This window comes from Apus apus, chromosome 10 (assembly GCF_020740795.1).
Source record: "Apus apus isolate bApuApu2 chromosome 10, bApuApu2.pri.cur, whole genome shotgun sequence".
NCBI classification, from domain to species: domain Eukaryota; kingdom Metazoa; phylum Chordata; class Aves; order Apodiformes; family Apodidae; genus Apus; species Apus apus.
In genome coordinates this window covers 3419178-3443942 of record NC_067291.1, presented here as the reverse complement: position 1 = coordinate 3443942, position 24765 = coordinate 3419178, and the positions used below count along the sequence as shown (strand labels likewise).

The 24765-nt window shown below is 44.6% G+C and overlaps 3 protein-coding genes across 10 annotated transcripts in view; 1 reads left to right on the top strand and 2 right to left on the bottom strand.

Annotated features, from left to right (window-relative positions):
- Positions 1-17505, top strand: part of TMEM266 (transmembrane protein 266) — a 100284-nt gene extending 82779 nt beyond the window's left edge. For all 8 annotated transcript variants that reach the window (XM_051628638.1, XM_051628636.1, XM_051628637.1 and 5 more), the window contains 2 exons: positions 7733-7783; positions 16566-17505. In XM_051628638.1, coding sequence (XP_051484598.1) covers positions 7733-7783; positions 16566-17119 — 605 coding nt within the window. In that variant the 3' untranslated portion in view covers positions 17120-17505. The remainder of the gene's footprint in view (positions 1-7732; positions 7784-16565) is intronic.
- Positions 11775-14431, bottom strand: LOC127388819 (filaggrin-like). Its single transcript, XM_051628660.1, has 3 exons — positions 14187-14431; positions 13350-13706; positions 11775-12335 (listed from the first exon to the last, which is right to left on the bottom strand). The coding sequence occupies exons 1-3, from the start codon at positions 14232-14234 to the stop codon at positions 11823-11825; spliced, it is 918 nt and encodes a 305-aa protein (XP_051484620.1). The 5' UTR covers positions 14235-14431; the 3' UTR covers positions 11775-11822.
- A 165-nt stretch (positions 17506-17670) lies between the features above and the next one.
- ETFA (electron transfer flavoprotein subunit alpha) overlaps positions 17671-24765 on the bottom strand; it is a 30644-nt gene continuing 23549 nt past the window's right edge. Inside the window, exons 10-12 of the mRNA XM_051628659.1 lie at positions 22158-22223; positions 18577-18657; positions 17671-17779 (exon numbers count right to left, since the gene is read on the bottom strand). Coding sequence (XP_051484619.1) covers positions 17741-17779; positions 18577-18657; positions 22158-22223 — 186 coding nt within the window. The 3' untranslated portion in view covers positions 17671-17740. The remainder of the gene's footprint in view (positions 17780-18576; positions 18658-22157; positions 22224-24765) is intronic.

The following is a 24765-nucleotide window of genomic DNA, read 5'->3' as shown; positions in this document are numbered from 1 at the left end:
CTCTCTACCCTGCTGCTTCTCATCTGCTGTGGTGCCACTGCCTGTGCTGTCTTCAGGGCTTTCCACACCACTTGCTCTTCCTGGAACTGTAAGCCACTAGTGTGACTTTTGGGCCAAGGGTTGTTTTGCAAGTTACCCCCTGTGTCAGACTGCACTGGGAAATGCTTTGCATCCATTTTCTCTAAGCTGTGTTTTTTCATCTTTAAAGATTCCAGGCTGGTTACTGCACTCAGTCATTCTGTGTGCCAAGGGTGCTGGTGAGCTTTGATCAATACATGCAGTTGCCTATCACACTGACTAGTCAGAGGAGAAATACGGACCAGGTTACTAATACTGTTAAAATAAAACTTACTGTTCACAGCCACAGTTCAGCTGTTTGGCAGAACAGGCTCTGATGTGCTGTTCTCTTACACTCTGGCAGAATGTTGGCCCTACATGTAACACCTGAGGTTAGGGAATGGCATGGGATGCCTGTGTTTGTGCCAAACTTAACTTTGTCAGCCTTCAAAAAATCACCGACTTCAGAGAGCCCTGAATTCTGCCAAACCCAGCAAGCTTGAGTTGGCTGGAGAACATACTGCATCATTAAATGGGATATTCCATCTCAAGCTAATCTTATTTCCCCTGTCTGCATTGAACACAATTGAAACATTCAGGGCAGAATACTTGACCATGAAGGGGATATAGAATAAGAAAGCATTCAGATTTTTCACTCATTTCCCTACCTGGGAGTTTTATGGGAGTGCATAAATTAAAGCTCCCCAGGGGCAGCTGGAGCTTGTACTCTGGTATTTACACTGGATTTTGTGCCACCACTTACTCCAGCATTCAGTAAAGTCAGTCAGGTAACCCCACCTTTGGGAATTTGTGTAGAGACACACACGGTGGCCTGCAGGAGAGCACTCTATGTGCTGTCTGATTTCATAGCTTTCGCTATGTGTTTGCATCCAGGTTTTCTTTCTGTAGATCTCTTAGTATCTGAAGTGCTTTAATTGCTGGTACAAAAGTGGGAGAGGCAAGAGCTCTAATCAGACAGTCAGTGGGCTCTGAAAGTGTCCCATCACTCCCCAGCTAGTGTTTCATGCAGCTTCTTGAGGCTGTGCAGCAGTAAGCTGTTGGTGGCCTGCTCAGACCTGTGCTAAGTCTCTGCATAATGAGCTGGTTGCTTCCTCACAGGCTTCTGTCTCCCCAGAGCAGTTTACCAAGAGACCTCCTAACATAGTAATAGCAACTCTGTGGAAAATGTATGGATCTATGGTATTTACTAATTAATTTGGCTAAGAAGCAGGAAATTTTAACTTGCTTTGGATGGAGATTTTATTTATCCTGCCAAAAAATTGATCTCCAGAGTGGACAAACATGAAGGCTAAAACACAGGCTTCAGCATGCAAGTCAAAGGGTACCATTATCAAGCCCAGGAAAGATGATGAACTCCAGAGAAGGGCAGGACTCTAGGAGCTATAAACCCAGGGGAAAGCTGTGACATTTGCTGCACTGTGAGCACTTCACTTAGCCTCTCTGCCTCAGTTTGAAAAGAGCTCAGGGTGAAGCTGTTGCATCTGAATGCACAGCAGCATCACTAATGAGTTTCAGGACCGTTGTGGTCAGCCTTTCTCTAAGAGCAAGGGAAATATCCTGAGTGCTGTCATCTCCTTTCTTCTTCCCAAAGACAGTTACCATTTGACATAATGGCAAATATTATCCTATCTGTTAATCTCTAAATTATAAAGGAAGTTTTTTCTCTTGCTGAGTTCATACCTCATACAGTATGCAACTACTCATGGTCAGGAAAACATCTCATGTTTTCTGCTCCTGCACAAATCATTTTTAGTGTTTGGTATCCAAAGTTCCGGGCTTCAGGGAATGCCAGGCTCACAGTGCCCCATATAGCCATTAATACTTCCTTTCAAAATTTATTATTCTTTAATCTCTCCCATAATATATGAATTACGGTCCCTAGTGGAAATCCCTCATTTTCCTGCATATATCATTTCAGGTTTTGAAATTCTACAGTACTGCCATAGCTCAAGATTAATATGCCACCCTTCTATTCCTAGCTCTGTTACTTCATGTCACAGAAAGCTTATTTTAGCTATTGTGAGTAAAATTTCCATTTTTATGAGGTTAAAAGTAAGTTGTCTGCTTTGGGGGAGTGCTGCAATTTATGATCATGCTTGGAAAAGAGTAAAGCTTGCTCTCCCTGTAGATACCCACTGTTTTATAAAGGAAGAAAGTAGGATGTTGGGAGGGGACCATGAACTATTCTGGAGCTTTAGAGGACTTCCCTTAAGATTATTCATAAGCTGTCTGAGAAGGCAAAGCAGGGCACTGGAAAGGATTTTGTCAGTTGTTCCTTGTGAAGCAGTCTGAGCTGGTTGAACACTTTTAAACTCTAAGCCAGTTCCTTTGGTGATCATCTGTTAGTGCTCTAAGAGAGCTCTGTTACTGCAGAACAATAGATAAAAAATAGTTTATGGTTATTTTCAAATGTTGAAATTTATCTACTTTGAAGCCTGCTCCTGGAAATGGTTATATCTTAAGTGCACCCCACTTCCTGGTTAAACTCCATGTATCTGTGGAACAGTGAGGATTTGGCTTCTCTGTAGGTGCTTCTTTCAGGCTTTGTGGTTCTCTGTGCAGAGATCATCCAGGCAGGAATCAAAGGAATTAAACCTTAAGCAACACTTATATAAATGTGTGGAGTTAGTGAAGTTGGGCTCTTGAATTTCATGTTCACCCAATGGGTGGGGTGGCAGCTTTTCACTGCCTGAACTGGTGAGCACAGAGTCACACGTGTGAGGCTGAAGTTGTCTCCCATCATTACTGTGCAGAGGAGTGAAGACACTGCTGACAGGTAAAGGAACACAGAACTGGAATCTTTTCCACTGTCCCAACATGCAGCCCTTTTCATAAACAAATGCTGCTCCATGAGGCAGCAGGGATGTGTTGTGCCCTCTCCCACTGTTACAACATTGCTCCAGCATCTCACTTTTCTGAAGTATTAGGAATCTTTTCCTAAATCCCAGTCTGCGTTTATTCAGTGCTACTTTATAAGTATTTGTTCATCAATACTTCTGCTTAATTTTTTATTTTCTTTCCTTGATGTTTACCCATCAAATGATTGTTTTATTGATAGCCATTTTCCTTCTCAAGTTTTGTTTTTCTAGACTTGACAAATGTGGCTATTTTGCAGAGACAGATCCAAGTTCCTCTGCGTTTGCTTCAGGCCGAGTGTAACAAGCCAACTTGGATGTGGATCTGCTGATCCATATTCATAGAGAACAAGGTTGGAAAGGATCTATCCTCTACTCAGAGCCACCAGCCATGCTGTCTTGCATCTCAGCCATGCAGCACACATTGCCCTTGCACCATGGTCTGCTAAAGTGAGGTCCAAAGCCACCCAATTTGTTGTCAGTTAATTATTTTGGTTTTCTGTCCCAATTTTTCTGTCCCAGCAGTATCTGCTGATAATGGAGCCTGTTCCATATCCCAGGATTTCCTTCTGCACAAGGACTTCTATCTCAGGTTGATTTCTTACTTCAGCCAGGCTGAATCTGTTGCTGTTTTCTGTGTGAGCTAACTTTGACAGCTCCTCACATGGTGGGTTATCCATGGACTCAGGCATCCACCCAAGCTCTGCAGGGACTGGTTATCCATGTGAATGGAACAGTTGTGTGATACTGCAGCTTGCACAGATGTGGCAAATCTGCCTCCATACAAAAAACAGGGTTGGTTTTTTTTTAGTGTTTTTTATTTCTGAGTGCATTTTATGCTACTTTTCTTTCCCAAATGCTTCTAAGGTACTTTAAGGAGAAGACACAGGTGTCAGGTCGCCATGATAGAGATGAAAGACCTGCTTCTTTAGAAACCTCCTAGTACAGACTGCTTTCTGGAGGAAAGTTGGGCTTAAGACATTAGTCTACTCTGAGGACTCACATCCTCGGTAGGAGGCTGCACAGCAGAAGAAATCACCTTCCAGTTCAGAAAATTCAGCTTTGAGAGACAGAAGGCAGTAAAATTAATGACAATAAAAATATTAATTAAAATACTTTAATAATTTAGTATTTCAAAAGAAACACCCTTTTTAAGGCCAATCTAAAAGATGTGCAAATGGTATTTTTTGTATGCAGGGGGGGTTGCAGACCTATTCACTGAAGTCATTGATGTAACGATTAAAGTCACTGTTGAGGGATTATACAACTAAAACAGGCATCTGCCTTGGGTGGAATGTCATTTATGTGTTTCACCAAATTTATTGGGTTTTTATAGGGCCAGGAGAGAGATTACAGTGTTGTCTCTTGGGTCAGATGAGGTTATATGGGTCTGTACTCTAAAGAGTTTATTACTGCCTGAACCATTTTAGCACGTGTTCCGAGTCTTGCAGTAAAAGGACAGACAGGTGATCTGGAAACCTTCATCAGACAAAGCCCAGTAGTTGTGGGACAGATCCTGACCAAGAACCACATTTTGGTTCCTCCACAGTGCTGCTGCATAACTTGCTGTGCCCCATCACTCCTGCTCTCCAGGGAAAACTTTAGAACCATCCTTGTTCACCACAAGTTAGGATGGGTTTTCACATGGGGAAGAGCTGCCTCATCTTCCCATTCTACCTTCTCAGCTTTCAACTATTGGATTCTCATCACCAGAGTTGTCACCAGATTTCCTGGGGGTAACGGCTTTAATTCCTTACCTCTAGACATGGCACACAGGGATATGGTTTAGTGGTAGACTTTGCAGTGTGGAGTTTGTGATCAAACTCAATGTTCTTAGAGGTCTTTTCCAACCTGAATGATTCTGTGATTCCTCCTGGTGCAAGAGGATCCCTATCACCATCTGCAAACATTTTCCTAAGGTTGCCATTTCCAGGGGAAATAAGAGGGAGATGTTTTTTCTTTCTGCTTAACTGCAAGTTCCTTCATTTATAGTAAATACTATTTGGGCATCATTGCAGCTAAGGACTTATACATGGAAAGTTTCTCTTCTGGAAAAGGAGTGCAGGTAACATTGATATGTATTTGAAGAGATGGGTTTATTTCTAGGGAGGAAGAAAATTAAGTCTTCTGGGTCCTGAAAATTCCAAGGTGGCAGAAATTAGAAAAACAGTGTTTAAAAACACCAGGGAAACTATGAAGGGTGAAGTATTTCTTAAGATAACTATTTCTGGAGCTGAAACTGACAGCAGGAAACAGTATGTAGAATTTAAATAATATCAGCAATCTGCTCCTTTTGGACAAGCTGCCCCTCCCATCTCATCCTACCAACTTCCCTCATTCCACCAGCTGCAAACATAGTTGTACTGATCTCCTTTGGCTGCACATGCTGAGCAGTGGGGACTTCATCTCACTGTGAAGTACTTGAGCACTGTTCCACAGTCATGTGCAGTACTTTACTTTTTATTGGTGTAGTTGTTTTATATGCACAAAAAAGTTGCTTTCAGTTGTATATTCGTGGCATTTTTTAAGCTCCTTGCTTTCAGCCACATAGAATATAGTGAGAGATACCTGCAATTGTTTATAGCCTGTTGTGTCCAGAGCAGCTGAGATTTCCATATGACTAAGATGAGTTTGTCAATTGTCAGTTTGCTTTAATGTAGTAATTCAGAAACTTATTCTTTTGTTGGAATGTTACTCCATTACCCTTTATTGTTTTTTATTAAGCAGAGCCTATTCCAGTTAAATATATATGCCCACACATGTATGTTATATTTCACATGCACATGTGTATCTATTTATACATATCTTTTATTTATAGATAGATAAGCAGTGTAAAACAATGAGGTTAGTGAGGCCATCACATAACAACATGACATGAAAGCAGGCAGCTGGGCAGCTCACTCAGTCCTGTGTGGAGACAGGACAGTGTGATTTTCCTCACCACTCAGAGGGCTCTGGCTGAATGCATTACAGGGATTCCTTTTCAGGTCCTTGGCACTGGCCTTTGCTGATAAAACAAGTGGTCTGTATCTCTGCTGAATTGGTTTGAAAGCAACTGATCAGTTTGAAAATGGTGTCCTGGTGCATTCTGTTAGTTGACAGACAGATGGCCAGGGCAGGGAATGTGTGCAGTCCTAAGGAAGACTTGGCTGGAGCCTTGCCTTAAGACATGGAAAGCAGGTAACTTTTCCAAGTTCTTTTCTGTCTTTTGAGTGCAAAGCATCTTGGCATTTGGGGCTGCTTTTAATGAGAGCCAAAGGCAATGAGAGCACCCCTGCCCGTTCAGTGCTGAGTGTGGCCCTGGGCTTTTGCCTGGTGAAGAGGAGGGGCAGAACATCCCTCATCCCGGCCAGACTGCAGATCTCTTTCCTTATTCTTCTGCTTCGAATTAGGCCCTTCAGTTAAATATGATCCAAGTGCATTACCAGAAGTGCAGAGAGGCTGGTGTTTTCTGACTGTAGCTGAAAGTTCCTTGCCTGAACAAGAACCTGTATCTATATGGGCTGAGGGGTTTGGTGGCATTTAGAGTCTAAATTATGCATGATTGAAATGAAGTGTATTTTAGTAGCAGATAGCTGAAAAGCCTTGCTCCTAATTCAGCAGCGTTGCCTTGAGCTACTCTGAGGCCTCTTTTTTAAATTCAGACATTAGCACAAAACACACCTCTGACTGCAGGCATTTAAAGATCAACAAGGGCCAAAAAAGCTTTTAAGATCCAATGAAACCAGGAAAACAACCATGTTGCCTTTCAGTGTCAGGTTAGATTGCCTTCTTAGAGTGCAGCTATTTCAGGTACAGAGTGCTTAGTGGTTTGGGTCTTGTTGTGTGGAGAAAGTGTTCCCCAGAAAACATCTGTTTCTTTCACCTGCAAACCACAATGTGCTGTGAAAAGGAGAACTGCAGCCGCAGAGACCCAGGGGGGGAGGGAAATCTGGCTCAAAGGGATGAGCATGGTTTTCTGAAACATGGTATCAAAAAGAGCACTTAAAAGGAAGGAATGCTTTTAGAGCACAGATACGCTGCAAATTGGGCAGGTCAGGTTGCTTGTAAGCTTGAAATTCTTCCTGGGTTGCTGGTACCTTTTTCTTAGCAGCAATATTAGTGTTCTGCTCAGAATTGCAACAAGAGGAGTTTGTTCCTTGCTTTTTTTAGTAACTGTAAAATGTTCTGCTTTTCTATAAGGTACTAAGAAATCCCACTGTCATCAGCAGCATCTAAAAATCTGCATATGCAGTATAGCTGCTGCTTTCTTTTTTTTGTGGTCGTGTCTTCATTTTTATCTCATTGTTATTTAAGTTCAGGTGTAGTGTAGTACTGCACCCTTGACCTGTAAAAATCTTCACAGTGTATTCTAAGCCAACGGATCTTGTGATGTGAATGTGCTGTGTGTTAATGAATGTGTAGTAAGCAACTTTTTTTTTTCATTCATTCTCAATGAAAAAAAAAAACCCTAAGCATTATTTTAGAAGTAGGAATTTACACACTAAAACTAAAAGGCCGGTGGTACATGTGGCTTTACAGGTGGTGAGGAGATGGGCCTGGGGCAGTGGTCAGCCCCACAGTGGGCTGTAGGAGGGTGATGGAGCAGGTGTCCTTTGGAACCCAGAATGCCTCATTCCCAGGCTGCTGCCATAAACAATTGCAACAGATAACAGCACCTCTTTTGGCTGCTGCCGTGGGGGGTGCAGTGTGTCTCCAGCTCACCCCTGGTCTGGCCTAGAAACACCGTTTGCAGGGTGGACTTTAAACTGTTTAATCAAATGAGTGGTTTTCTAATGGCTGCCTTTTTGTTCTTGCAGAGGATGACATGAATAATTACATCAGCCGATATTACAATGAGCCCAGCAGTGGTAAGTTCTGCTTCAAAATGTAAGTGTGAACTGCTTTTTTGCATTGCACAGTGTGCTGTGAACCAGGTGAGACTGAACAATGATGTAGATCTGTCCTGGAAATGAAACTCATGATGGCATCTCTTGGTTTGCTCCATAGAAATTTGTACCAAAATAGTTCTCCAAAGGTTGAAGGGCCACAGGTTTCTCTGCTGAAGGCACTCGTAATAGTTCAGAGATCTGGGAGAGGTGAGTTCCCCATAGCTAGGCTGTCCAGTCTGCAGAGCCCTTGCAATGAACCCGAGAAGAACAGTGTGTACAAAATGGATGAAGAGAAAACACAAGTGGTGTTAGCTCAGCCCAGCACCACGCTGGGAGCCTTCCAGGAGGGTGAGGCTGGATGGATGGTGAGGAGCCTCAGCAGCAACACGGGCTAAGGCCTGAGAGCAGGCTGGGAAGGGATGTCCTGGCAGGCATCCCCCTGCCGGCACAGAGCGCTCCTGGGGGGCCAGGGGCTGCCCCAGCACCTGTGGAGCACCAGGGTAAGGCGTGGGGGGTGCAGCCCCTGCTGTACTCAGAATTTCATAGATATATATTAAAAAATAAATGTGTGCGTATGTCTGCATACACACATACAGATAATATAGAGGAGACAGGTATGTGTACACATAAGTGTGTACTATGCTTATATACTATATGTACATCCCCATATGTACACACCATGCAGTATGGGCAAAAAGAGATGCACATCTCTATAGGGCTGTGTCTGTGCATCTACATACCTATTATATCTATGTATTGTGTGTGTACATAGATGTGTGCATAAGAATCTATAATGTTTTATATATATATCCCACATATATACAGATACAGAAAGACATCGGTAGAAATATACATGTTGGTACATATATGTGTATAATGTATCATGTGTGTATCTCCAAACATACATCCCCATATATATATATATAAATGTGTGTATATATATATTTCAGAAGATGTCTATACATACAAAGATATGTGTGTGACTGTCTCTACGTATATATTAAGAGATATATAAAGGACCTGCTCAAGCGGGTCTGGAGGAGGCCACACAGATGCTCCAAGGGCTGGAGCAGCTCTGCTCTGGAGACAGGCTGGGAGAGTTGGGGTGTTCAGCCTGGAGAAGAGAAGGCTCCAGGGAGACCTTAGAGCACCTTCCAGTGCCTGAAGGGGCTCCAGGAAAGCTGGGGAGGGGCTTTGAATAAGGGCAGGGAGGGAGAGGACAAGGGGGATGGATTAAAACTGGAGGAGGAGATTTAGGTTAGGAGGAAATATACATGTTTGAGCAAGAAAGTGAGCACGTGTGTGCTGTTTGTAGATAGATAATTTCATGTATTTAAAGAGTATATGTATCAAATGCCCATCTGTACAGAGGTATGTAGCTATACATATATGGGGCTGGTAGCACCCACTGCCCGTAACACTATGGAGAAATCTATATATAAATATATATGTGTATATAAAATGTGTGAGACTGCATATAGACACATTCCATAGAACATGTGTGTACACATATTTATAGGTATGCAGTCTTATTTATTTATGTGTGTATTCATCCCCATTGTACATATGGTGCTGTAGAGGAAATTTGTGTGTGTATATATGTATATTTACACACGGCTACATAAATGAAGGGTGTGTTCATTCCTGTACAGGTATAATGTATTTTAGATAAATACATATACCATAAATATATACACCACCACTACCTCCCCCCCCCCCCCCCCCCCCGGGGAAATATAGACATATATTTATATATGAAGGAGGGGGGTATATTCTATTAAACATTAAATATATGTCTTTAAATGGGGGAACTATGTAATATAGAGACTGTGTGTGTCTGTGTGCAAATAGTATATATATATGTGTGTATATATGTCCGTATGTTTACAGTTACAATGTATTGTATATGGGGCTTATATATATACAAACACACATCAATAGTTATATTTTATTTATTTATTTTTGCATATATGTATATATTCCACATATCTATATGAATAAATCTCTGTATAAATATTATATGTGTATAAAATATGGGTGAGATTGCACGAGAATATTATATATGTGTGTGTGTGTGTCTGTGCACTTGTATATAGGCATTTGGTATTATCTATAGGTATATAATCCTGTGTATACATCCCCATAATATACTTGGATACAAAAATGTATCTATACGTGTGTGTGGATGTAATTTAAAAGCTGTATAAATATAGGGCATGTGTGTTCATACAATAGGTATAGTGTATTATATATATATATGTATATCCCTGAATATATAGTTCCCATGTATGTACACAGAAATAAAAAAAGTAGGGTTGTGTGGTTTTATTCCATTTTAACAGTAACTAATTACATGTATGTGTGTGTCTGTTTGTCTCTCTCTGTGAGTGACTGCGTGTGTCTGTCCATGTTTGTCTTTCTGTGGCTGTCCTTGTCTGTGTTGGTGTATCTGTGTCAGTCTGTCTGTATCTGTCTGCCTGTAGCTGTCCATGTCTGCTGTAGCTGGTCCTTTGTGTCTGTATGTCTGGCTGTAGCTGTCCATGTCTGTCTGTATCTGTTCCTTTGTGTCTGTACGTGTGCCTTTACCTGTCAGTGTCTGTCTGTAGCTGTTCCTTTGTGTCAGTATGTCTGGCTGTAGCTGTCCATGTCCGTCTGTATCTGTTCCTTTTTGTCTGTATGTCTGGCTGTAGCTGCCCATGTCTGTATCTGTTCCTTTGTGTCTGTATGTCTGCCTGTAGCTGTCCATGTCAGTCTCTATCTGTTCCTTTTTCTCTATATATCTGCCTGTAGCTGTCCATGTCTGTCTGTTCCTTTGTGTCTACCTGTGACTATGTCTGTAGCTGTTCCTTTGTGTCCATATGTTTGCCTGTAGCTGTCCATGTCTGGTGGAGCTGTTTCTTTTTGTCCATATGTCTGCCTGTAGCTGTCCATGTCTGCCTGTAGCTGGTCCTTTGTGTCAGTATGTCTGGCTGTAGCTGTCCATGTCTGTATGTCTGTTCCTTTGTGTCTACCTGTGACTATGTCTGTAGCTGTTCCTTTGTGTCAGTATGTGTGCCTGTAGCTGTCCATGTCTGGCTGTCTGTTCCTTTATGTCAGTATGTCTGCCTGTAGCTGTCCATGTCTGGCTGTCTGTTCCTTTGTGTCTGTCTACCTCTGTCTATGTCTGTAGCTGTTCCTTTGTGTCTGTATGTCTGCCTGTAGCTGTCAATGTCTGTCTGTAGCTGTCCATGTCTGGCTGTCTGTTCCTTTGTGTGTGTCTATCTGCCTGTAGCTGTCCATGTCTGCCTGTAGCTGGTCCTTTGTGTCAGTATGTCTGCTGTAGCTGTCCATGTCTGGCTGTAGCTGTTCCTTTGTGTCTGTATGTGTGCCTTTACCTGTCTGTAGCTGTTACGTTGTGTCTGTATATCTGTATGTCTGCCTGTAGCTGCCCATGTCTGTATCTGTTCCTTTGTGTCTGTATGTCTGCCTGTAGCTGTCCATGTCAGTCTGTAGCTGTTCCTTTTTCTCTATATATCTGCCTGTAGCTGTCCATGTCTGTCTGTTCCTTTGTGTCTACCTGTGACTATGTCTGTAGCTGTTCCTTTGTGTCCGTATGTTTGCCTGTAGCTGTCCATGTCTGCTGGAGCTGTTTCTTTTTGTCCATATGTCTGCCTGTAGCTGTCCATGTCTGCCTGTAGCTGGTCCTTTGTGTCAGTATGTCTGGCTGTAGCTGTCCATGTCTGGCTGTAGCTGTTCCTTTGTGTCTACCTGTGACTGTCTGTAGCTGTTCCTTTGTGTGTATGTCTGTTCCTTTCTGTCTTAACTGTGACTATGTCTGTATCTGTTCCTTTGTGTCTGTATGTCTGCCTGTAGATGTCCATGTCTGTCTGTAGCTGTTCCTTTGTGTCAGTATGTGTGCCTGTAGCTGTCCATGTCTGGCTGTCTGTTCCTTTGTGTCTGTATGTCTGGCTGTAGCTGTCCATGTGTGTCTGTGCGTGTGCCTTTACCTGTCCGTGTCTGTCTGTAGCTGTTCATGTCTCTATCTGTTCCTTTGTGTCCGTATGACTGCCTGTAGCTGTCCATGTCTGTCTGTAGCTGTTCCTTTTTGTATGTCTGCCTGTAGCTGTCCATGTCTGTCTGTTCCTTTTTGTCTGTCTACCTCTGACTGTTTATGTCTGTAGCTGTTCCTTTGTGTCTGTATGTCTGCCTGTAGCTGTTCCTTTGTGTCCGTATGACTGCCTGTAGCTGTTCCTTTGTGTCCGTATGTCTGCCTGTAGCTGTCCATGTCTGCCTGTAGCTGTTCCTTTGTGTCCGTATGTCTGCCTGTAGTTGTTCCTTTGTGCTGTATGTCTGCCCATAGCTGTCCATGTCTGCCTGTAGCTGTACCTTTGTGTCTACCTGTGACTGTCTGTAGCTGTTCCTTTGTGTCTGTATGTCTGTTCCTTTGTGCCTGTCTACCTGTGACTGTCTCTATCTGTTCCTTTGTGTCCGTATGACTGCCTGTAGCTGTCCATGTCTGCCTGTAGCTGTTCCTTTGTGTCTGTATGTCTGCCTGTAGCTGTTCCTTTGTGTCCGTATGACTGCCTGTAGCTGTTCCTTTGTGTCCGTATGTCTGCCTGTAGCTGTCCATGTCTGTCTGTAGCTGTCCATGTCTGGCTGTCTGTTCCTTTGTGTGTGTCTATCTGCCTGTAGCTGTCCATGTCTGCCTGCAGCTGTTCCTTTGTGTCTGTATGTCTGCCTGTAGCTGTTCCTTTGTGTCTGTCTGTAGCTGTTCCTTTGTGTCTACCTGTGACTGTCTCTAGCTGTTCCTTTGTCTGTATGTCTGTTCCTTTGTGTCTACCTGTGACTATGTCTGTAGTTGTTCCTTTGTATGTCTGCCTGTACCTGTCCATGTCTGTCTGTAGCTGTCCATGTCTGGCTGTCTGTTCCTTTGTGTGTGTCTATCTGCCTGTAGCTGTCCATGTCTGCCTGCAGCTGGTCCTTTGTGTCAGTATGTCTGGCTGTAGCTGTCCATGTCTGGCTGTAGCTGTTCCTTTGTGTCTGTCTGCCTGTAGCTGTCCATGTCTGTCTGTTCCTTTTTGTCTGTATGTCTGGCTGTAGCTGTCCATGTCTGTCTGTAGCTGTTCCTTTGTGTCTGTGTGCCTTTACCTGTCTGTAGCTGTTACGTTGTGTCTGTATATCTGTATGTCTGCCTGTAGCTGCCCATGTCTGTATCTGTTCCTTTGTGTCTGTATGTCTGCCTGTAGCTGTCCATGTCAGTCTGTAGCTGTTCCTTTTTCTCTATATATCTGCCTGTAGCTGTCCATGTCTGTCTGTTCCTTTGTGTCTAACTGTGACTATGTCTGTAGCTGTTCCTTTGTGTCAGTATGTGTGCCTGTAGCTGTCCATGTCTGGTGGAGCTGTTTCTTTTTGTCCATATGTCTGCCTGTAGCTGTCCATGTCTGCCTGGAGCTGGTCCTTTGTGTCTACCTGTGACTGTCTGTAGCTGTCCTTTGTCTGTATGTCTGTTCCTTTGTGTCTACCTGTGACTATGTCTGTAGCTGTTCTTTTGTGTCAGTATGTGTGCCTGTAGCTGTCCATGTCTGGCTGTCTGTTCCTTTATGTCAGTATGTCTGTCTGTAGCTGTCCATGTCTGGCGGTCTGTTCCGTTGTGTCTGTATGTCTGGCTGTAGCTATGTGTGTCTGTGCGTGTGCCTTTACCTGTCCGTGTCTGTCTGTAGCTGTTCATGTCTCTATCTGTTCCTTTGTGTCCGTATGACTGCCTGTAGCTGTCCATGTCTGTCTGTAGCTGTTCCTTTGTGTGTGTGTCTGCCTGTAGCTGTCCATGTCTGCCTTTAGCTGTTCCTTTGTGTCCGTATGTCTGCCTGTAGTTGTTCCTTTGTGCTGTATGTCTGCCCATAGCTGTCCATGTCTGCCTGTAGCTGTACCTTTGTGTCTACCTGTGACTGTCTGTAGCTGTTCCTTTGTGTCTGTATGTCTGTTCCTTTGTGCCTGTCTACCTGTGACTGTCTCTATCTGTTCCTTTGTGTCCGTATGACTGCCTGTAGCTGTCTATGTCTGTCTGTAGCTGTTCCTTTTTGTATGTCTGCCTGTAGCTGTCCATGTCTGCCTGTAGCTGTTCCTTTGTGTCTGTATGTCTGCCTGTAGCTGTTCCTTTGTGTCAGTATGTGTGCCTGTAGCTGTCCATGTCTGTCTGTAGCTGTTTCTTTGTGTCTGTATGTCTGCCTGTAGCTGTCCATGTCAGTCTGTAGCTGTTCCTTTTTTCTCTATATATCTGCCTGTAGCTGTCCATGTCTGTCTGTTCCTTTGTGTCTACCTGTGACTATGTCTGTAGCTGTTCCTTTGTGTCCATATGTTTGCCTGTAGCTGTCCATGTCATGTGGAGCTGTTTCTTTTTGTCCATATGTCTGTCTGTTCCTTTTTGTCTGTATGTCTGGCTGTAGCTGTCCATGTCTGTCTGTAGCTGTTCCTTTGTGTCTGTGTGCCTTTACCTGTCTGTAGCTGTTACGTTGTGTCTGTATATCTGTATGTCTGCCTGTAGCTGCCCATGTCTGTATCTGTTCCTTTGTGTCTGTATGTCTGCCTGTAGCTGTCCATGTCAGTCTGTAGCTGTTCCTTTTTCTCTATATATCTGCCTGTAGCTGTCCATGTCTGTCTGTTCCTTTGTGTCTAACTGTGACTATGTCTGTAGCTGTTCCTTTGTGTCAGTATGTGTGCCTGTAGCTGTCCATGTCTGGCTGTCTGTTCCTTTATGTCAGTATGTCTGCCTGTAGCTGTCCATGTCTGGCTGTCTGTTCCTTTGTGTCTGTATGTCTGTTCCTCTGTGTCTGTCTACCTGTGACTGTCTCTATCTGTTCCTTTGTGTCCGTATGACTGCCTGTAGCTGTCTATGTCTGTCTGTAGCTGTTCCTTTTTGTATGTCTGCCTGTAGCTGTCCATGTCTGTCTGCAGCTTTTCCTTTGTGTCTGTATGTCTGTTCCTTTGTGTCTGTCTGCCTGTAGCTGTCCATGTCTGTCTGTAGCTGTTCCTTTTTGTATGTCTGCCTGTAGCTGTCCCTTTGTGTCTGCCTGTAGCTGTCTGTGTCTGCCTGTAGCTGTTCCTGTTTGTTCACATGTATGAATGTGTCTCTTTGTGTACAGACGTGTGCATGTGATGTGTGTAACTCTGTGGAAACGTGTGTGCTTGAGTGTGAGTATATAGAGGTGGATGAAGGCGTGTATATGAATGTGTGTGCATGTATGTCCACGTGTACATGTTTGTGCTTATTTATTGGGATATGCATACATGTATGCAGATGTGCATGTGAGTGTACATAGGTGTACGGCTGTGTGTATGTGTGTGTCTGCATGTATGCTGGTGTATATTGTTTCCATATGTATGTGATGTGTATTCGTGTGTGTGTGCGTGCCTGTATGTACAGTGGGTATGGCCCTGAGTGTCTGTATGCACATGTATGAGCTTATATGAGTGCACAGAGGTGTATGTATGTGTGTACATGTGTATGAATGTGTGCATCATGTCTGCATGTTGGTTTGTGCATACATATGCACATGTATGTGCATCTGTGTGTAAATGTGGGCACTTGTGCATGAATGTATATGTGTAATATTTGTGCATGTGTGTGTGTGAATGTGTGTACATAGGTGTATGAATGAGTCTGCAGGTGTGTGCACATGTGGTGTGTGTATATGTCTACAGATGCGTGTAGGGGTGTGTGTGCCTACTGGGGTGTGTATGGGGAGGGGGGGGGGGGAGGTGCAAGTGCATGTGTATATGTGTGCCTGTGCACACATTTGTGTGTGTGTATATGTATATGTGCACTTATGAGTGTATATAGATGTGTGAATGCGTGTCATTATGAGTATATGTGTCTATGTGAATGTGTGTGTTCTGTGTGAATGTACACAGGTGTATGTATGGGTGTGCAGGTGTGTGTATGTGAGATGTGTGTGTATGGGGGAGGTGTCTGAGTGCATGTGTGTGACTGCACCTGAGTGTGTGTGTGTTATCTGTGTACATGTATGAATGCATATGTGTGCATGTATATGAATGTGTACATAGGTGTATGAATGTGTGCATGAATACATGTATTATGGGTTGTGCATGTTTGGGTGTGTATGAATGTGAGTAGTATGTATGTGCATGCATATGTGTGGGTGTGTATGAATGTGTATGGGTGTTTTGTGTGTGAATGTGTGCATCTATGTATGTGCTGTGTCATGTGTCCCTGAATGTGGGTATGTGTATAAATTCGTGTGTGTACATGTATGAATGTGTATGTGTCCCTATGTATGAATGTGCACAAGTGTGTGTATGTGTATGGGTGTGTCTGTATGTGTGTGCAGGCATGTACCTAGTATGTGTGCACGGATGTGGTGTGTATTTGAACGTGTGTGTGTATTCATGTATGTACATTACAAATGTGCATGTGCACATTTATGTGTGCCTGTGTATGTGCATCTGTGAACGTGTGCTTATGTGTGAGTGAACGTGTATGAATGTATGTAACTGTGTGTGCATGTGTATGAACGTATCTGCGTGTGTGCGCACTTGTGTGAGTGGGCAGAGGTGCATGCATGAGCGTGTAATTATGTGTGTGTCTGTAAGTGCGTGTGTGTGTATAAAAAATACACAGACACAGAGGTCCACTTTTATTCCACGGGGCTGTGGGTGGGAGGTACCTGTGTGATAGGTCTGTCCTACAGTCTCCGGTGGGGCAGGGGGTGCTCCCTCCTCACATCCCCCCCCCCACTCACCTCAGTCTTTGCTCCCTTCCCTGCAGACACGGGTGTTCCCGAGGCCACTGTCTGCAAGGTCACAGCCGCCACTGTTGACATCCACCGCTCCAACATCTCTTCTGACCTCCTGGGGGTGGAGCTCCCCCCGCAGCAGGACAGCACAGGCCAGGACACCTCAGGCAGTGCCTCCCTCTCCACCCTCAGCTCTGGTGCCCAGGCCTGCAGCTGGACACTGGCCTCCTCCCCGGACTGCAGCTCCACCTGCCAGGACACTGTGGAGCCTGGCCCCAGCCCCCAGCCCCACCTGCCTGCCCAGCAGCAGGTGGCCCAGGCTGTGGTGCAGGAGCTGCTGTCATCCATGTCAAAAGAGACATACCTGGCACAGCAGGGCCCAGAGCCTGCCAGCCTCAAGCTGCCCATGCCAGCTGCAGGAGCCAGCCCTGACCTGCACCACCAGCTCAGCATCTACAATGGCAGCAAGCAGGATGGCCTGGACCTCAAGCCACTCAGTGACTGCCCCCAGGGTGCTCCCGTGATTGAGCAGTATGGGGTGCTGGGGCCCCTGGAGCCACGCCTTGGCAGGGCAACCAAGCCATAGGGACAGCCTGCGGGGAGGGGGAGCAGGTGGGACACGCCCTGTGCCAGGCCCCAAGGCAAGGTGGCCGTGTTGGACAGAACCCATGGGTAGCTCCTGCCATGGCCACCAGCCTGGGACCCAGCCTGCTTCGCCTCTGCCCACGCTGCACAACCTACCTGCCCAGCCTCTGGGCCAGCCGGGACCTACCATGTCCTCTGGAGCACAATGGACCTTCCAGCAGCCTCAGGCCAATGGGCCCTACAGTGCCTCTGGGGACAGACTATGGACCTGGTCCTGCCATCAGCCTAGAACCAGAGCGATGGTGCCCAGGGGCACATCAGAGCTGCTGGACAGCTTGGGCACAGCTGGGAGGGCTCTGAGAATGGGAATAAATGCTGACAAACATATCCTGCCTCCTTCCTTGTCATCCCTCCTTCCTTCTCTTCCAACCCTACCTTCCCTTCTTTCCCTGTCTTGCTTTCTTCCCCACCACCATCACCACCACCACCACTACCACTCCGCATGCCATCCCATCACCCACCCAAACCCACCACCAGAGTGACCCCCACCTCTTTCCAGTACAATCCTTTATTGGCACTCATTCCCACATCCCAGCTGCAGTGCAGAGTCTGTCACTGTTGCTCACTTTTTCTTCAGGAGCTCCGTCATCTCCGGCACCGCCTGCAAACACCAGGGCCAGGGTAGCACATGGTCGCCCACACCTCTTCCCCCCCCCCCCCCCCCCCCACCTTTCCCTGTAGATCCCAAGTCCCCAGTGATGCTCCCCACTCTCCCACCCCTCATCCCCAGCACACTGCTCCAGGGGCTGTGGGTCACCCCAGCTCACAGCACTCCCCACTGTTCTCCTCCTAAATAAAGCCTCTTAATTATTTAAGAGGGCTACATTTCCATTAGGTGGAAATAATGCATTCATACAACATTTATTAAGGAAATTGCCTACATGGTGTTTTGGCAGGCTGTGACTTTGGCTCACAAAAAGGCCCGTGCTCACTGCTGAACCGGCAGGCACAGCTTCAGGAATGGCATGAAGTGCTGGCAGAGCTTCTGCCCACACCTCCCCTACGAGGTCCCTGGGCATGGGCTCCCAGCTCCATTTTCCCAGAGAACCCCAAGTGCCTCCCGGGCATCACTAAGGCAGCAAGCCCAGGCCAAAATACAACTCCTCCTGCCAACTCAGGACTTTCATACTTCGTGAAGCTTAAAAACACACAAACACCTCTGTGCAGTTACTTCTCAAAACAGTTCATAGTCAGGAAACTGGAATAGCAGCAGGGGCTGTGACACCCCTCCCCCCACACCTGACAGCTTCTTGCAGGGATTGAACATTGAGCATGAAAATCATGAAATCCTAAAGCACATTCTTTACCAAAACCCCCTGGCACAGACATGTACCAGACACTAGCTTAGCTAAGCTCTCGTTAGATCTCTGAACTGGGTACCTCCAAGTTCAGCCTTACCTGAAATAAGTCTGCCACCAGGCCAAAGTCTGCCACTTGGAAAATGGGAGCTTCCGGATCCTTGTTAATAGCAACAATGGTCTGCAAGCAGCAGTGAAGCACCATGTGAATAGATACACACAGAGAGAAATACAGATGAGTTCTGGGAGTAGGTTACAGTGACAGGAAACATGGACAGGTTACAGTGACAGGAATCTAGGAAACGTGGGCTACATTTTCTCTGTGCCCCTAGAATCAGAAGATATGGATCACAGCATGTAACAAATGCCTTCCTTTCCACCTGAAAAACGCACACAAACACCTGCCCCCCCCCTCCAAAAAAAAACCACCCCCAACAAACCAAACTCCCTTCCCTGCTCACTCCATACACTGGGGCTATCCTTCCCCATTGAAAAAACAGGCTAGAAAACAAAACATTACTACAAAAGATGATCTGCTAGATGCAAACACCACCATTATAGTAATCACTCTGAACAAGTATCCAAAACACTCACAATAAAGTCACCTAAAGGCCTCTGGACTTACTATGGGACACATCATTTCATCTGTCACACAGTACAGAAATGGATCTGCTTGAAATCCCAACACCAATGGTCCAGAAAAATGTGTCTCGGTTTAAACTCTGCCGTGCAGGTAAATCATTCTGTAAATGCCTGTGACAGCTTCTAGCAAAATAAGGATGGGTGTCCACATCAAAATCTCCAGCAGGATGGGGAGCACTCCATGAAGGATGGGGGCAGTAGTGAAGACTTGCCCCACACAGAGGTCTAAACTGCAGCTCTGGGAGTGCCCTTCCACCTGAACGCTGCCAGCCTGAGCTCCAACCCGAGGCAACGTGACTCCTCAGGACAGCTCTAACTTGACAATTAATTCCATGTGCTTACCTGCCATTCCCAGGGAGCCACAGGTCTCCTGTCTCCATTTTACTCCCTCAGTGTCCTTGTCCAAAAAAATTAATGGCTCAGTAGCATATACCTCATGGCAGTAACTCTTAAGTTTGCAAAGCCTATGTCCTTAGGCCCACAGAAATGTTTTTCTTCATGGGTCATTTGTACCCTGTGACTGGCTGTGAGGCAGGACCACATCCTCTTCAGGGGAAGGAAGTACCTACAGCAGAGCACTGCTGCTGCCCTCTCACCAGCTCGTAAGACTTGCAAGTATTCCATGAATATTTCCCCTATAATATTTTTCCCAAACTACCCTTGTTTTTATTTCAGTTATCACATTTGCAATGAAATCCTCCACCAACAATTCTGCAGTGTGGAAAGCAAAACCCAGGCTGTTATACCTGAGAGTAGTGGCTCCCTAAAGACACTGACTGTGCTCTGAGGCCCTTCCCTTTCCAGAACCCTTCACGGGGGCTAATGCTAAAGGCAGGCTGAGGCTGCATGTCAGTGACACCCTGGGGGCTGCCAGCTCTGTCCTTATCACAATAATTAACACTAGTTGCTTGCAAAACTGTCTTAACCTTTTGTCTGGCAGCCTAGTCCTTCCTCTGTCTCCCATTAGTTGAAGTAACTTTTTACTAAGATCAGTTTCTCTGCCTCATCACTACATCAGACTTTCCACCGCCTTGTGTGCAACAGAACATGGCAAGTTACATCTCTGAGAAAAGACACCTAACTACCTCACTGGGAATTAAAAATACAGAAAGAAAGCAACGATCACTCTCCAGGTCTCCTCAAAAGCTGCATTTTCTACCTTGCTGTAGGACAAAACCTGTAACTTTGCTTTCAGGAGAAAGCATCTGACTATGGAAAATGCACCCTGAAGCATATGAGCTCTCAGTGCCAGGTAATTCACAGTGCTGAGGGATTACAGGGGATGCTCCAACGTAGGCTGCAAAACTCTTGACATTTGTAAAATCTGGATCATTCAGTAACTACCACACCAATATGCTTTGGCTAGAAGGAAAGCAGAGCCCACTTCAAACACATGTAAAGCTGCATTTTACACTATGCACAACAATACGTGGGAGAAAGGAAATTGGCAAGAGCACATCTATCAAAAAGTTTCATCTGTCCTTATTTCCTATAAAAGGATATCTCAAAATATCAAACATGGCATCAGAAAAGCCAAAAAAGCTGAGGTTTGCTGTTACAGTACAAGCCAAGATCAATACTCAATATTTTTATATGAAAGGAAATTCTGGCACTCAAAGTAACAGATTCCCAGTCTTCACTGAAAGAAGGCAGGAGATAAAGACACACAGGGTCAAACCAAGCGTCAAGCAGCTTTACATACACAGCTCTTGGTCAATGGCCGATGCTGATCCTACCTGCCCATTTTCTCCCTCACCTAAAAGCAGAGTTGGAGATAAAATCTCTCAAAACAAAGACACTCTTAATGCTGTGGCCCATCAGCTCCTAGTGAAGTCTGTAGGGAGCTGAGGACCTCCGTGGTGGTACCTCATCAGTGACACTCCTGCCTCTGACCATCCCTGCCACCTCCTGGTGCTGCGCTGCAAGGACCGAGCCGGCAGCGGCGCTGTTCCCTAAGAGCAGCCGGAAGACGCTGCTACAGACACTGCTCGTTATCCACAATTTTCAGAGCAGCCTCCCATCCCAGCTCCTCAGTCATCCTCGGTTTCTGATTTTCTGATTGGTTTTTCTTCACTGTGTTGACTAATGCTAACACAGCTCGAGTCCCTGATGGTAGAAGACAAAGGCCCCAAAAAGGGTGATGTATCCCAAATCCAGCTGACACGATTCCCCCCTCCCAAATATTTAAATGTTACATGCAAAATTAACTGAACCATAAGAAAGCACAGATCATCCTACCACACAAGGACAGTTACCAGATTCAGAAACTCACTAATCTGTCACTGGCTAAACACAAGGATATGCCTGTAAACCTTGGCAGACCTTTCCTCAGTTTTATAAGCTATTTAAAGTTCTGGGTTTGGCTTCTGATGGAAAGCTTAAGTTCATTACCTGGAAATAGGAAAACAACATGTATATCCTTTTTCTAAAATTACTTGCAAGGAGGCTGGACAATCTACACCTTTTGATATTTGATAGTAGGATGCAGCAGGTAATTCTGCTCCTCTTTCCAAACACTGCTCTGCAGACCACACTGGCAACTCCCATTTCAGATTATTTGCTTTGGCAACTAATGAGTTAAACCTTTTAAAGTTTTACTGCCTTTTGTAATAGGTTTCCATTTGAATGGCTAAACGCAGGAATGTCAGAAACATCTTTTACTTTATGGAATAGTAACTTCATAATTCCAACTGCATATCCCTATGCATGAATTAATATGTCATACTCTGAAATAAAGGCAAATGGAACCATTGTAAAGAATTCAGGCATGTGTGTGTTGTTTTTTTAAAGAAACAAAGTCAATCAGCTGCTTCTACTCACCACGCCAGTGCAACGGTGTCTCTACTGTGTTAGATGTTTTGCCACAACGTCTCTTTTTGGCAAGGCTTAGAGGGCTTAGCAGGTTTTAAAGCAGCAGACAAACTGGTGATTTTAACATTACAAAAACTGGAAAGCTGACTTCAGTACTGATGTAAAAGCAAGCAAGCGTACTCATTTTCCTCCTCAAAAATCTTTTCTAGCACATCCATCTTTATATACCTTGCTGTCTTTCATCCCGGCCAAATGTTGGATTGCTCCCGATATTCCCACAGCAATATAAAGTTCCTAGAAGGAAACAAAAATGAGATGGTTTTGGTACCCACAACACAGTCTCAGTAAGTTCTCTCAAACTTTGCTTAAAAGCAGTTGCACACAGTAATTATTACATTAGTTTTCAACATTAAAGGCAGCTGATGACTGGTTCCTTTCCATGCTCCGGGATGCAATGTAACTGTAGAAGGAGTATCCCAAAGGAGCATCTGGCAAAGAGATGAGGGAAGAAGAAAAAAACAACACAACAACAAAAGAACAGAAAAGAGAGACCTGCATCAAGCATAAGACACTGTTCAGTTAGAGGACAGTGTTACCCATGACCCTGGAAAATGCCAACATAAATACTACCATAACCTACAAACGGATAACGCAGGTGCCTGAAGAGAAAACCCAGGGCTTTTTGTCTGAGGCTTCTAGGATCCTTCAAATAAAACAGAACACACAAAGCTGACATTCAGGTGTTTAAACCTTTAAAAAGTTTCCCACACAGCAGGATACAAAACACTTTGGATACTGAAGCAGGCTAGAGCACTGTACACTTGTAGTGATAGCCTTGGTTATTTACCCCAGCTCTCAATGTCCATAAGCTCTAAAGCTTTTCTTCCCCCATTCACCTCTAACAGAATTTCTCTTTTAAAAATACCACAGTTAGTCCACATTCAAGAACATACAAATCTAACTGAAGAAATTATTTTGGGGGCCAAGGAGGGTAAGAGGGCCCAATATCCCTGTCCACCCAAAGATGTGCACTACAGTTGAATGGCTTTTACCCTGGCTGAGCACAGCCCAGCTGTGGAACAGGCACAGACCTGCAGCAGGGGCTGGCAAATGAAGGTGTGCAAATACAGAGACCATGCAGGCTGCTTTCTTGCATATAGGCCTGATGGCCATTTTAGCAAAAACAGGATTGCTTTCTGATGTTTCTCCAGCTACACGTTTCACCCGTTACATCAGGTTTTAAATAAGAATAGATAAATACAATCTATGAAGTTTTTCTCCCGTAAAAATTGAAGAGGAGGGAAAATGGAGCAGGAAACAGATAAAAGGTTTCCTTTGAAATGAAAACCTAGCCTATGTATTTCCTGCTGAAGACACTCAGAATTGTCTCAGCCTCACTAGCTTTTTCCCCAGTAGATTACTACTGGAGGTCAACCCATTTTAACCACAGCTGCAACGTAATATAATATGGCATATAAGAACTTATGGTTAAGAATGCAATATTTTAATTATACCAAATAAAAGAACAGGAATTATAGGAGAAATTAACATCATACAGTCTTTAGTACAAGCTCTTTTTAAGAACACATTACTGTAATTTGATTTTATTTTTTTTTTTGAGCAATTCATTAAGTGCCAGCCATCTAGACTGCCAGATACTCTTATCAGTCCGTTTAACTTTGTGAAGTTGAGTCTCTGGAAAGAATCCAACTCGCCAGGAGCCAGACGCCTGTGTACAGATTCTATTAAAGTATCTAGGAAAGACAAGGATGTTTCATTAAAAGGACATTTGTAAATTGTCAAGGTTGTCTAAGTAGCCTTTTTTATGCATTTCTGCCAGGCCCTTCTAGGTTACATACTTTTGACTCTCTGGATAAAAAAACTGGTCCATGCAGTAGGCTGTAACACTTAAGTGTATCACCTCAGTCATGTTTTCATACAAAGAACACATAGGACAGCACATTTCTTGTAAAAGCTCCACACTGCTTCACTCTTAAGTTTAAATCTACTCTGCAGTTGAGAAGGAGGGAAACAAAGGACCTAAAAGGTCTGAATGATAAAGATTCAGTACTGTTCTGTACTTTCCAAGGACAGAATTCAGCTAGTTGTCCGAAGACATCATGAAAGACTTAAGAAAATTTGGATCTCAAAGCTCCAAACAAAGGTTTTTTTCCTGAAATCATTAACTTCTCTCACAGCTTTTGATGAGTCCTATCCTTTCTACTGTGTTCAAAGCTCCAAGCCAGGATTGCAGCCTCCAGCACTGTGAAGTGAGGGAAGCAGGAAAACCACTCTGTGGCACTGATCTGCTTTCAGTGTCCCTTCCCTACACTATATGCCATGCCTGCCATTACACAGAGTGCACATGAAGGTCTGGAAGGAGCTCAGTCCTTCAGAGCTCACCTACACAGGAAACCCATGCCAAGGCACAAAATGGCATGTATCAGAGTCCAGATCACACCTCTCAGATGCCAATGAAAATGGTGTAAAACACCCAACTTCAAGTTCCTGCTTTTTCGGAATCCATGGAGGCTGGTCTGACTGTTGTCAGGTGGCAGATCCACAGCCTACAGCTACAGGCACTTAGGTCAAAGTCCAGGACATGAAGTGGAACTTCTCAGCTCCCTAGAGCTGCTGCCAGCATCGTGCCACAGGACACTGGCGTAACAAAAGAGCAGGCAGATTGTGCACCAAGGAGTGCCCTGAACTGTTCCATACAAGATGAAGTGCCAAAAGCAACTAAAGGCAAGGGAAGAACAAGTTTCAATGGCATAAGAGCATGGCACCACATTAGACAATTCTCTTGCCTCACAGTAACTCCATTTCACACAGGAAA